Raw genomic sequence first — 13,507 nt, 5'->3', positions numbered from 1 at the left:
GGTTACAGCGCATCACCGCACGGTGTGAATTTCCCCACTTGTGCTTCTTCATTTGTACAACGGCAGCACCCGAGGGCTCCATGCGGGACTGACACCCCCTTGTGTTCAGCCGTACTGCACAGAAAGGCCCTGCCCCAAAGAGCTCACACTGTAGGGCGGGCACTTCAGCCAAGTAAAGTGGCGTAACTCCATGCAATTCAATGGAAGTACACCACTTTACACCAGCGGTGGAGCTGGCCCTACTGCTGAGAAATCACTGGCATACAAGACCTTACTATGTGTTAGGAGAAGCCCAGATCCAGTCAGATGCTGGATTTATCACTTGCCCTTTTTTTTTTTTTTTTTTGGGTTTACTCTAGAAAAGGGTTTCTGCTAATAAGCCCTTCCCCCTCCTGCCCCTAATTTGGAATCCCTCCCATCTCAGCCCACCCCAACTCCTCCAACTATTTCCCTAACTGCATTTAATCTCCTCCTGCTGGATCCCATCCCAGAAGAAAACATAACACTTAGACCTTAGCATCCGCAAAGCACGCTAGCCCTTTGATTCACGTACACAACACCCTGTGAGGTGAGTCAGTGTCACCGCACACAAACACCCACGCATGAGGAGATGGCTTTGCACAGGGGGTAGATGATTGGCACATTCTTCATTTCTCCTCCTGAGCCCATAAATCAGAGGCTCGTGCATCCCCACAATGCCTCAGGACTTGGGCCTGTGCAAATTCCTCCTTTGCTTCGGGTGGGAACAAGCTGTACTGCTGTGGCCCAACTTCTCTGACCAAAGCCTCCTCATTCTCGACTAACAAATCAAGGGGGTCTGTCAAAGACGGCTCTTGTCCTGCAGCTCTGCAAAGCCTGCCTCTGTCTCCAGCATCGCGCTGGCACGGCCACGCCCCCATACAACACGTCTGCCTGGAAACATTAGTTCAGAAACCGCTATGGGAGGGTGCTTCGCAGAGACCCCAAAGGGCTGAGCCTGCATGGACCGGACGACGGGATCCCATTCACAAGGTTCAGGACACTTGCTTAGGTGCCCTGATAAGCTAGGCTTTCCTTTCAGGGAGTGGTTTGTCTTTAATAGGGTAAGGCAGAATCATAAGGTGAGTATTACGGTACCAGGGTCTGAACCTGCCTGTTGGGGAGCGCTGTGTGTCTGCATCTGCCCCCAGAGAGGGCAGCTGGGGACGGACCCAGAACAGTGATGCAGCAGAAGGGGACCTGAGGCGGATCCCAAATCAGTGAAGGCCAGGGCTGCGAACCCCAATATACCCAGCTGAAACCCGGCCCGACTGCCTGCATCACGGAACGCATGTCCCAGTGCCCCGTGTGCGCATCACAACACCATGACAAGGGCCATCAAGACGTGAACACAGCCAGAAACTCACAGGGATCTCCCCTGGGCGGAGGTGGTCGGCGTTATCCTGCCTGCTTGCCAATCCGGGGCTGCCGCCTGTGACTCGGCCACCTCATGGTCCCCTCACCAGCGACTAGCAGCCCCCTGACAGACCTGCCTCAGAGCTTGTTGGGATGTTATTTGTTCAGTGGGCGACCCTGTCACAGGAGTCTTGGGAGTGTGAGAGCCATGGGAATAAACCCCGACAGTCTAGCACCTGCTGTAAGAAAACTAGGGCACTCCTGTACCAGACAAAGATCCTCTGATGGTACGGACACGCCTGTAACATGGTGAGCACTCCTCTGTTGGTACGGGCACGCCTGTAACATGGCAAGCCCCCCTGATGGTACGAGCATGTCTGTAACACAGCAAGCCCCTCTGCTGGCACGGACATGCCTGTGACACATCAAGCATCCCTGATGCAGCTTTTCCAAAGGTATACATTGGTTCATTAGTTTATATTTGTTAAAGCAAATATCCCTGTCTCAGTGGAATGTTCCACAAACGGGCAAGTTTAACTTCCTCAGCAGCCAATCAGGATTCCCAAACCATCACCCTCTGTCTACACGAAACCCCCAAATGCTCTGAGCACAACAAGGGTGCTTGGACACTGGTCAGTTTCTAGGAAGGTCACATGACCAGAGCCATTACAGAACACATTCTCCTCCCAAGGCTGCTGGAGGACGGTTTTAAGGCTATGTATTGTAAGGCGACTTTACTGGCTCACAATCTGCCATGTCACCCCTTCCCTTTACACAATGCCAAATCCACAGCCTCCAGCGATGGCTCCAATGAAGACTGGAGGGCTGAGACACAGGTAGGACTATAGGGAAGAGAAGGGGGAAAGCCACACTTCTATCCTGGGCTTCAGAGAGCATCCCCAGCTGAGAGTCAATTATCCAGCGTCCCCTCCAGAATCTCTCACTGTATTTACAACAAATACAGTATCTGTATTTACAACAAATGTAAATACAGATACTGTATTTGTAATGTAAATCTGTATTTACAACAAAAATTAGTATCTTCCTCTTTTAAAAAAAAACAAACAAAAAACCAACCAAGCAAAGACTGCTCAGCGTCAGAAATATTTCTGTTAAAAACCTCAGCTAGAAAAAATCCCTTGGAAATTCCCCCTTTGTATTTTTCAAGCCACACTTTCTATGTGAGAATGAGAACACGATTAAATAAATACCAGGGCATTACTTTGCTCTTTCACACTCGCTCTCTTTCTCCTCTCGCCTTTTCTGATGTACGAGTAATTTACAGTTTGAGGCTGACGCCATCAGGGTTCAGAAGAGCCTGGGCAATCATCCGGACAGCTGATTGTCCTTTAGAGCCTCCAAACTCTCTGCTACGTCTTCCAGTTCATCCAGCAGCTCGGAGAAAGAGGGCCTCTTGAATGCTTCCACCTGAAGGGGAGAGGAGGAACGAGAGGCTGAAGGGAATTTCCTGCTGGGAGGGGACTTGGGGAAAATAGGGCTGTGACTCCCCCAGGGGCTGCAAGTTAGGCTAGTGGGACATCAAAGCTGCAGACCTGACTGGGGTCTCGACCCTGCAAGTCTCCCCATGGTGCACGCAGCAGAGCACAGGGGCACTGTGCTCCAGGGTGAGGGTGTGTGGAAGCAACCTCTGGGCACAAGTAAGGATAGGCGCTAAGCCCAGCCCTGGACGGTGAGTGCTGGGAAGTCCTGAGACCCTCTGCTCCCTTATTCGCAAGGCAGCAGGGTCCAAAAGGAGTAAAGTGGGAGGGTGTCTGAGATGTGGACATCACCATGACCCTCCCCACCAGCTACGCTGTCCTCTCTTTGCCCCTAGTCTAACTTCTTAGCAGTCGTATCATGTTAACACAGGACCAAGCCCACCTGTTCATCCATTTTGCCTTGAATTTGTTTGCACAATGTGTCATACCTGCTCTACAGAGGATCAAGCCCCTGGTTACAGCTGACCTTGGCACGGCATTTGCACAGGGGTCTAACAATGTCAAAGACATTGAGGCTTAAGACTCTCCTGGTTCTCCTCTCTCCTGCACCTGGTGTTACTCCAGCGTGAGGGGAGACTCTGGCTCTCTCAGGGAAACTCAACTCCACACTGCAGCTCTTTGCACCACTAACCCAGTGCATAGGAGCTGCAAAGGGACCATCAGGCATTGGAGCTGCAGAGCTGGCAGAGCTCTGGGACAGGAGATGTTCCCAGTCTGAGGTCAGGAGAGGTCCTGCATGCTGGTAACACTGTGCCCCTGCCATGGCAGCAGAGATGCCAGTGAAGCTGCCCACAGCACTGCGCTCATCAGGGCTGAGTGGCTGAACTGGGCCCTAGAGGCACCTGAGCAGGGGACATGCAAGCTGCCTCTCCTCTGCACAGAGAAGAATCAGCCCAGCTGGGTTTCTAGGACAGAAGCCCAGATCCTCACAGATATTTAGACACCTAATTCTCATTGAAATGGATGGGAGTTAGGTGCCTAGTACCTTTGAGGATCCAGATCAGAATCCAGCCCAAAATGTGCAGGGCCAGGGGATTTTAGAGGGAGGTTTTCAAAGCCACAAAGCAGGCAAGTGCCCAGTTCCCACTGCCTTCCAGTGGGAGCTGAATGTCTAGCCACCCTTTGTGCCTTTGATAAGTTCCCTCTGAATCCTTCCTGCCACATATCCTGAGCAGGCCTGGCCATGGCAGGCGTTTTGCATCGTCAAGGACTTTTCCCTTTGAAGCACTGTGCAGCACCAGGCCAGTGGGAAGGTCCTCCGCCTTGTATGACACAGAGCAGCTCTCCGCAAGCCGCCTGAATCATCACCACCGTCCACTTCTCCTCGTGTCAGCCTTAGAGACGCAGGAGCTGAAGACACGTGAACTGAAGCCAGCTACCCACCTCTGATTCACCATTTTGATTCTGGAATAAACTAATGACACATCATTAGGATTATTGCTGCAGCTTCTTTTAATTTGCTGCCTTTGAGTTTCAAAGTAATTAGTTGGAATATAGACACAGAACCTCTTTGCTGTCTGCCTGGGTGAGAAACTGCCTTTGTTTCTTCCTTTTTGTGAGTAACGAGGTGAGTTTTTGCCTCATTTCCAGCCTGCCCAGTAAGGCCTTGCAACAGAGCTGCTCCTGCCAGCATAGTGAGGCATCTTTGCTATTTCTGTGACATTTTATTTTAAAAAATGGAAGTTAAAGGAAAATGAAAAAGCAAAAGATGCTGTGGTGTGACTGGTGGGTCCCAGAGAACAAACTTTTAAAGGCAGCAACGCAGGCAGAGGGCATGTTCTAGGTCCTGTCTCTCCATCTGAATCCCTGCCATTCGTATATCAGACATCTGCGTATGCCAGCGGCCGTCTAACCTTTTTTTGCTCTGGGACCAAGTCACTGCACAGAAAAGGGGAGGGGATTTTTGGAGAGACTCAGGGGAAAATCCATGCACTTTCCTCAATTACTGCCAGTGCAACTCCTTGAACCCATTGTGGTGCAGCGGGTAAGACTGGCAATGACGCCCTGGATACAAAATCGGCCCCCGTGTTGCCAGCTTCCCTCATTACTCCGCTGTTGTCACACACAGGCTCAGTGTCCTGCCCCCGCTACCAGGTCCCTGAGTCACTCAAGGGCAGAGGGCTGTGAGGAAGGTGTAGGGCTGTCCCCACTGGGGTTGAAGTGCAGTCTGAGTTCTCACACACAGCAAGTGAGATGGGAAAAGTGGGAGAGAGAGAAAGGAAGCAGGGGCAAAAACCTACCCGACAGCAACTTGTGGCTAGGTCCAAAACCCGCATGGGACATTCACTGATCATTCCTTGGAAAGCTGCAACGTCCAGGCCGTAATCCTGGTGGAGAAGACAGATAACGAGATTCTGGGTCAATGGCAGGTGAGGGGGAAGGGATGGCCTGAGTGGGTGGGGCGTGGGCTGTAGGAAAGAGTTTTGTGCCAAGGGACGGGATTGTGACACCTCAGAACAATTGCAGGGCTCAGGATATGGCTCTTTCCAGGAGGCTGGCCACGGAGATGGAACCTGACGGATGTTTTACCCTCCCTCTAAAGGCTCGACCCCATCGGTGGGCATGTGGACCTCAGTGAGAAGCAGGAGACATGGCATGGAAGAGCTGGGTCACAAACTAACTCCTATGCCCTTCCTTCGCGCCTCTCATGCAGGGATCTCAAAGCACTGACCCATGGATTGCGATTCACAACCCCTGGGTCACAGCCATTACACTAACAGTTGAGCACACAGACGTACCAAAGTAACTGGCACTTTAGAAAAACCATCGATTGACTGATAAGCAGCAGAGCCAGGAAAAGACTCAGACTCCCAGTTGCCAGCCATATGCACTCACCCTTACGGAATGCTGTTCCTCTGGAGTAAATGATTTGAAATGGTTTCAGAACTTACAAGGAAACGTGGTCCAGTGGTTAGGACACTAGATGAGAACTCTGATGACCCAGGTTCAAATCCCTGCTCTACCCCAAACTTTCTGTATCACTTTGGCCAGATTTTCTCTTCCCTCTCCAGACAGGCTCCTAGTGGCGGTTTTAAATGCTCTTTTAGGTGCCTAATTCTCAAGCAGGCACTTTGAAAATGCCACTAGACGCCTACCTACCTTTAAAAATCTGGCCCTTAAGCTCTGGTGCCTCAGCTCCCTATCTGTAAATGGGGATGACGGCACTGCCCTATGGCACGGGGTGCAGGGATGAAGACAAATACATTCAGGATTATGCGGTGCTTAGATACCATGGTGATCGGGGCCACCGCGTCAGCACCTGAGCTGGAGATGCGTAAGTAGCAGCCAGTCAGTGGGCTCCATTCTGGGAGGTGATGAGCATTTGCGGTCAATATGAGAGCCAGGCTTTCAGCAGGAGCTCAGCGCTTTGCAGCATCTCAATGTTTCTGTGTCCGTAGCTTCTGCCTTTGAAGCACCACTTTCTGGAGGCTCTGACATAGAATTCCCTTCCTCGTATGCACACAGATGGAAAGGGCATTTCCATTCCAGGGCAAGTCCAACATTGCCACGTTGATTTGGACAAAGCCGTTGAAACAGGAAAGAACTTTGTGGACCAAATGAGCATTTTTGACTTGGCAATGTTGAAACAAACCAACGACGCATCGTTTTAAATCGAAACAGTATTTCACCCTTTCCACACAAAACGCCACAAGATTCCAGTTCAAAACATCGATACAGAATCACTATTTGTGCTTTGAATTGACCATTCAACTTAAAAGCTCAAATGTCAATTCAAAACAGAATGTCTGGAAGACAGGTTTGAGGTGAAAACATAGGGGACCAAAATGGCGCTTCAGAAAAACTGATTAAATTTGATCAAAACCGAAACTGTCGTGTGTGTGTGTGTGTGTGTGTGTGTGTGTGGCTCTGTAGAGCTAAGAATCCACAGGCACCCAATCTGTTAACTTCAGAGCATGTACAACCCGCCGCTCAGACCTGAGCTGGAGTAATAACTACCTGCGTCCTGGGAAGCACTTCCGGGTCAGCGGGGATTCTGCCTAGTATTTCACACAGGACTATGCCAAATGAGAACACATCCACCTGCAAGAGGGGGCAGAAACACAGAGTGAGGGGGGGCCTCTGGTGCGTACAGAAGCAAAGGGTCAGAAAGAGGAGGGCAGACAGAATGACCCTGCTTTGAGGTCAGCCAAAACCGAGGGCGTGTCAGACGTATGGGCAGAGAAACGTGTAACAAGAGAACAATCCCTTGCCTTTCGTTCTCTGCCTGCATTCACCAAGCTGCTCTCTTCCTTTCAACATATAGTGCACGGAACTGCAGAAGGTGCTGTCTTTCAGCTGAGACATAAAACAGAGGGACTCACTGCAAATGGCCAAACACCCAGTGACACCTCTGTCATAGATTCCAAGTCCTAAGGGATCCTTGTGATCATCTAGTCTGACATCCTATATAGTCAGGCCATAGAACTGCCCCAAAATAACTCCTAGAGCAGATCTTTAAGAAAAACGCCCAAAACACTGCAAGAGGGAGGGGTGTTAACACCAGTGTCCTCAGCTAATTCACATGTGGATAACTGCATATGATATTCTTCTTCCCTTCCTGTCCCTAAAGCTTCATTCAATGTTGCTGGCATCCTTATAGTGGCTGCCGCATTACCCAGAGCTGGCTGCATTTCAATGGAAGGCAGAGTGATCACAATAGTTACCTAGACGTGTAGTTACCAAACAACCTGCTGAAGTGTTTTCTTTAACAGAGGCTTCACCATCTCTTTCTCCAAAGCAGGGAGAACACGTCCCACAAGTAGCCATAACTTGACTGGGTCAGTGAAGCTTCAGAACCTCTTGTCTCCAAAGGAACTTTACTAGGCAAGCGTGTAAGGCTCCCTAACTCACTGGAGAGCTCGAGAGAGCAGAGTTGGGACGAAAGAAGGGAGAGTAATGCCCACTATGGGAAGTGGAGCTTTCCTTTCCTTTCCCACCTATCCCATGGAGAAAGATTCTCCAGCACAGCTCTTGTGCCCTCGTGCTGAAGGGTCTGGCCAGGAACCTCATCCTGCTGGGTGACACTCAGCCAGGCCTCGGACCCCACTGGTGTGGAGCTGAACCTGCCAGGGACCCATAAACTCATAACCAAGTCAAGATCACAGAGCCACCATCTGGAAGAGATGCTAACACTACTGATTGTGCAGGAGGCTCTGAAGAGTGAAAGGGGTACCTGACCTGGACCTCGTGGACACATGAGGGGCAGAGAAGCAGAACTGTACCTTCCTGTCGTACGGCTCCCCCCGCAGCATTTCAGGGGCCATCCAGAAGGCTGAGCCCACGAGGGACAGCTTCCTCTCTGGGTTCTTCACGGGCAGCTCCACCACCTCTCTGGCCAGACCGAAATCCGTCACCAAGGCTTCCCGGCCCCGCTGGGTCACGCGAATGAGACAGTTCTGAAACGAAACCCCCCAGGGCTGCTAGTCTGAGATTCCCATGCACAGAGCAGCTGAACCTTTTTCTCCGCCTCCAGCCTCCCACCCCCACCCCAACACCACCCCTCTTGCAACACACCCACCTCAGGCACTTGACCAGCTTTCAGCTGAGCTGGGGAGGTACAGAGTGCGTATTAGCATCAACAGGAATGGAGGGGACAGAATGTTTTCAGGACGCTCATGTGGGATGGAGACTTTTGAATGACCAGTCGCAGCCACAGCTTGCAGCAGCATGTACACAGCCCTGGACAGACCTGAAGTGACCCTCATGACCCGCAGGGGGGCTGTGCTCGCCCAATGAAAAACTGCAGAAAGAGCATTTAAGTGACTTGCCCAAGGCTGCACAGCGAGTCGATGGCAGAGTGAGGAATAGATAGCAGGAGCTCCTGCCTCCTGCTTCCTGTTCAAACCACTAGCCCAGGCTGCCTCTCCTGTCATAATGCTCTTCATTCAATGCTTACCCCTCCCAAAGAGGGCTCTGGTCCCTCCCAGCAGGGTATCTTCCTAAAACCAGTTCTGAGTTCCCTGGAAAGGGGTTGCAGAGACAGCAATACCATGGCCGTAGGCCAGGCTCAGGTCCTGCTCTGCCACCCCTCTTTGCACACGGCTTTCATGTTTCTCTTTAACTTAACCGAGCAGGAAAGGAGCCTTTCTGCAGAACGTTTCCTGCTGCAGGAGAACAACACGAGTAGGGGCAGGTTCTCAAGGCCCATTTGTCTCATACCCATGAGCCGAGCCCCATCCAGAGCTGCTTGGCTGGTCTACTTCAAAGGGGGGCGTGGGAGGGGGGTGTCAGAGATAGAGAGGGAGAGAGAGACACTGACACTGTCTGTCTGCCTAGGGGTAAGAGGACACCGACATGGTTTCCAGAGTTGTAAGAACCATCCTTCCCCACCCCCCTCATATGGAGCCTTTTCAAAGCATAGAGGATGCTGTGGGATGGAAAAGATGGGTAGAGGAGGAGATAGATGAAAGGGGCAGAGGAGAATTTATTCAGTGGAAAGAAGCACTTTCTCCAAATCTCTCCTCCCACCCCACACAGGGGAAGAACCTCCTGCAGGAACTGCCTGTGGAAGCCACAGGACCCTGTCACCCCATGGGCCATGACCCCAATACTGCAACTGCAAATCCTCCGCAAACCCACAAACAACGGCAGTGACGTGGGCCACCTTTCCCTGCTCCATCCAGACGCCAGAATCAAGCCCCATCAGAGAGAAGGCCCCATTCCTGCTGTGAACTATGTGCTGATGGCAAAGTCTCTACGCACCATTCTGGCCTCACTGAAGAACCCTTCTGTGCTACTGCTCCCCGTGTGCGCCACAGGGACTAGCCAGCACAGGCTCGGGTTCACTGATGAAGTTCAGTGTGGGTAGCAATGGCTTCAGATAGACAGGCAGACTGGATAGTGGCATTTCGAGAGATGATGGGCAGATACTGCAGTGACAGAGCTGCTAGAAATGGACAGAGCCTGTCTGATCCCCCTGCTAATCTCAGCCCTTCAGCGCTGCCCAGCTGCTTGCCCTGTGCAGGGGCAGTGCTGGAAGGCTGGGGTCAGCGGGGGGGCTCTGTCCAGCAGGGAGACCAGAATTCAAGGGGTGCAGCCTTTCACTCCCCTCTGGGCCCACACCCTTCAGCGCAGCCTTAAGGCACAGGGGATGTTTCCAAGTTTACAAAACATTCTTTCCTCCATCTGTTTCAGGAGGAGTGGAAAGGGTATTTACATTTGTCTATTTCCAATAGGCGAGTGATCCTCTCTAGCAGGTTCTCATGCAATTACCACAGGCCCTTTCACCTGCCACCTCCTGGATCCCAGCCTCTATGTCCCACCTCTGGTTTTAAAAGAAAATAAACAGAAGGAAACCACCGCATGAAACTTGGTTCATTTCAGCACTCTTACTTTTCTCCACTTGTTGCTTTTTTTCCTGTCCTCCCATCCCCCAATGTTAATCCTGATAGTTACCCAGAAAACTTTGAAGTTAATTTTTTCCACCAATATGCCTCCATTTTTTAATGTTTGTAACAAACAGTGGCAAATTCCTGGGAAATTTTAAACAAAAGAAAACTTGGAAACGAAGGGCCTTAATTATAGCTCGCCGGTCAGAGAGGGGCACATCAATCACTCGAGAAACCGGTGCCTAGAATTCGCTGCTTCTACAAGAAGCGGGAGGGCTAATTTTTAGCAGGGACCCTGGAAAGGTGAGAGGTTTGGGCTGAGATTTTCAAGGCCACCTAAGGGAGATGCATGCACAAATCCCTTACATTTTCATGAGAATTAGGCATCTAAAATCGAAGCCTGGTTCTGTATTCGTAAATAGAGGGAGATGGTCTAAAATCAGGACAGCTCTCCCCACAACTAACCTTTGTTAGGGGGTTGATATAATAGGACCTGGTCTGGGTTTTTCAGACTGCACAGTGCGCACACACACACACACACCTCATCTTATGGCAAAGTCCTATAGAATTGGACAGAAAACAAGAACATTTCTATAGGATTTTTTGGACCATGCTGCACAACTGAACAGCGAAATAAATCCCTGCTATAGAATGGTTCATGCCACCTCTGAAAAGCAGATCATTTTCTATTCAATCCTATGCCAGTAGGCTTTGGAGAGTAATTTCTACAGAATCCTATTCAATGTCTATGGAAACCTATTGTTTCATCTCTGTCAAATTCCATAGGATTTTACCCTATGGGTCTGGTCAGAGTAAGGCAGGTTTGGAAAAAGCAAACAGCTGCTTCAGATGGCTGGATGCCACTAACAAGTGGATTTCATGCCTGCCTCCCCTCTCTACCCTCCCATGTCTAGGCTGTCAGCATTGCAGGGAAACAGAAATTCATATCAGAACCAAACAACTGCAGAGAGACACAGATGATGTGCAGTGACATTCTGAAATGTGCATTGACTTTCTGAGCAGGACCAGGGTGGCTATGATTTTGTAGTGAATTAATGCAACATGCAGATAAATGAATTTTATAGAACAACAGTGAGGAAAGCCACAGGCGGATTGAACCTGTTTGCCAAGCTGCTCCCCACTGCAGTTTGTGTTTTGATGGCTGGTGATTAAGCTGGGCAAACAGCTGTGGGGATAATGAAGCCAAGCTAGCATCCTGTATTGATATTCCTCGGGCTTGTAGTGCGTAGCTGGCTTCATCACAGCCAAACTCCATCGATATTGCAAGGTTCTGCCGAGATGCTCAGGGAACATCAATAGAGGAGTCACGACACAGTAGCAGCAACCAGGTCACTACGTGCCTAGCTTCAGTTGCAAAGGAACATGGTTATTGCTTCAGTAAAAGCTCAGTGGACTCTGGTCAGATCTGGCTTTGAGGTCAGACACTCAGCTGGAGTAAATCTCTGTTTTGCTCCCTACTGTAAATCAGAGTAGCTCCGCTGAAGTCAATGGGAGATCTGATCCTGGCCTTGGTGGCACTACTGTGTTTCTATAACGCTGCCATCCTCCCTCCCCTCCTGTAAGGCAGGGGTCCTCAAACTTTTTCTTTCTGAGCCCCACCCCAACCCCACACACACACCTGCAGCAAATGCTCCATCTGCTGGAGGAATTAAAAGGCAGGGAATTAGCTCAGTTGGGTGGCAGAGCCAGAAGTGAGCAGATCGGCAGCCCACAGCTCCAGCAGAGCAGAGGGAAGCTGATACAGCTGCCTAAAGGGGCCCTTCCAGAGGGAAAGGGGGGACCCACCCCAGAGACAACTAGACAGGGAAATACCCTGTGGGACTTGGACACTGGTAACCCCCTCTTAACCTAGTGCGGTTTGCATTACCCACCGGGGAAAACCTTGGACTAAGCTGACCCCGAGGGATGAGGGGGTGGACAGGAGGAAGAGGCCAAGGGAGGACAGCCTTAAGCAGCCCTGGTTGACAGACTACTGGTAGCCCAAAGGGCCCTGGGTCGGAGTCTAGTGGAGTGGGAGGGCCCTGTCCTCCCATCCTCACAATCCCCTTAGCAGTCAGGAGCTGCAGCCGTGACCACTAGACCATGCTCCCCAAGTGGGAACCGTTACAGCTACACATCTCAAGCAGAAAGAGTTCAGGTGGCAGGGCAAAATAACTCAATGCACCTTGCCCCTTCCTGTTATTGATGGCTCGCTGCTCTTCTCCCTTGTGGAGCTCGTGGTTAGAGACAAAACCCTGGGTTTGATTCGCAAGTTGGACAGGGGACATCTCGCAGCCACGGCGGGAGAAGAAATGTGGAATCCTGGCACGTCCATTTTTACCCAAGTTGCTTTTCTGACCATAAGTGTGCTTTAAGGAGTCTATTTTTAGCTCTTCCAACATCTCCTACCTTGGTACATAACGACAGGCTACGCCAAGGAAGCTTTCACAACTCACCCTTGGTAAAGAGGATCAGCACCTGGCCAAGACACCATATAAGTCCCACCATATAAGTCCCTGTGGGCTCAAATGGGACTTATGTGGTGCCTTGGCCGTGTAAGTGGTACACAGGCCTAGCCCTTTATCCGGGGATGGTGAATGTCAACCTCTGAGCACAGCCTACCTTGGAGTTGAGATCCCGGTGGTAGATGTTCTTGGAGTGCAAGTAGATCATCCCCCTTGTGATGTCTGAAGCCAAGTCCACCTTCTCCTTCCAGCTGAGGGTGATCTCCTTGCTGGCCAGGAGCTCTTCCAGGCACCCACCGTTAACGTACTGCAAAAACGAGACAAGACAGGGAGCCAATGGAGGCTACGCTCTGCTGGAAAGGAGGTTCTGCAAATACACCTGTGCAAACACTCCAGTTCATCTCTGTTTGGGAATTGCTTGATCTGATGAGCCCCTCTCTCGCAATAGTGGTGAGTACTGCAGCAGCACACAGTGGCCTCAAGCAAGATCACGGCAGCAAAGTGCTGGGTGCTGTACAAACACTCCCATTAAAAGAGAATAAATGATTGTGGCAGTATCCAAATTTTCCACCACAAGGACTATTGCAGTTTAAGCAAATCATTACTGTGGAGCAGAAGATTGCAACCGCACACCGGGAAAGTACTAGCGTGCAGCACCGGATTAACCCCGGGAGCCCCAGTACTCCACCCCCACTCAAGGGCCTGTGCCATGGGGAACAGCAAGGACACACATGGGTACACACGTGCTGGGCAGGAGCCTGAGTGAGTGAATTTCAGCATGGGGCTCGGTGCTCTTGACGAAAGTCAGGCTGGTGCGTGGGCGTGGCCATGCAATACTCCC

General features: G+C 51.0%; 1 protein-coding gene across 2 annotated transcripts in view; it reads right to left on the bottom strand.

The window, feature by feature from the left end:
• Positions 1 to 2,395: 2,395 nt before the first annotated feature.
• Positions 2,396 to 13,507, bottom strand: part of LOC116823283 (dual specificity testis-specific protein kinase 1-like) — a 56,983-nt gene continuing 45,871 nt past the window's right edge. For both annotated transcript variants that reach the window (XM_032777744.2, XM_032777743.2), the window contains exons 5-9: positions 12,824 to 12,973; positions 8,096 to 8,269; positions 6,831 to 6,914; positions 5,114 to 5,200; positions 2,396 to 2,802 (exon numbers count right to left, since the gene is read on the bottom strand). In XM_032777744.2, the coding sequence (XP_032633635.1) occupies positions 2,701 to 2,802; positions 5,114 to 5,200; positions 6,831 to 6,914; positions 8,096 to 8,269; positions 12,824 to 12,973 (597 nt within the window). In that variant the 3' untranslated portion in view covers positions 2,396 to 2,700. The remainder of the gene's footprint in view (positions 2,803 to 5,113; positions 5,201 to 6,830; positions 6,915 to 8,095; positions 8,270 to 12,823; positions 12,974 to 13,507) is intronic.

This window comes from Chelonoidis abingdonii, chromosome 24 (genome assembly GCF_003597395.2).
Source record: "Chelonoidis abingdonii isolate Lonesome George chromosome 24, CheloAbing_2.0, whole genome shotgun sequence".
Taxonomy (NCBI): domain Eukaryota; kingdom Metazoa; phylum Chordata; order Testudines; family Testudinidae; genus Chelonoidis; species Chelonoidis abingdonii.
This window is presented reverse-complemented; position numbering and strand designations above follow the sequence as displayed.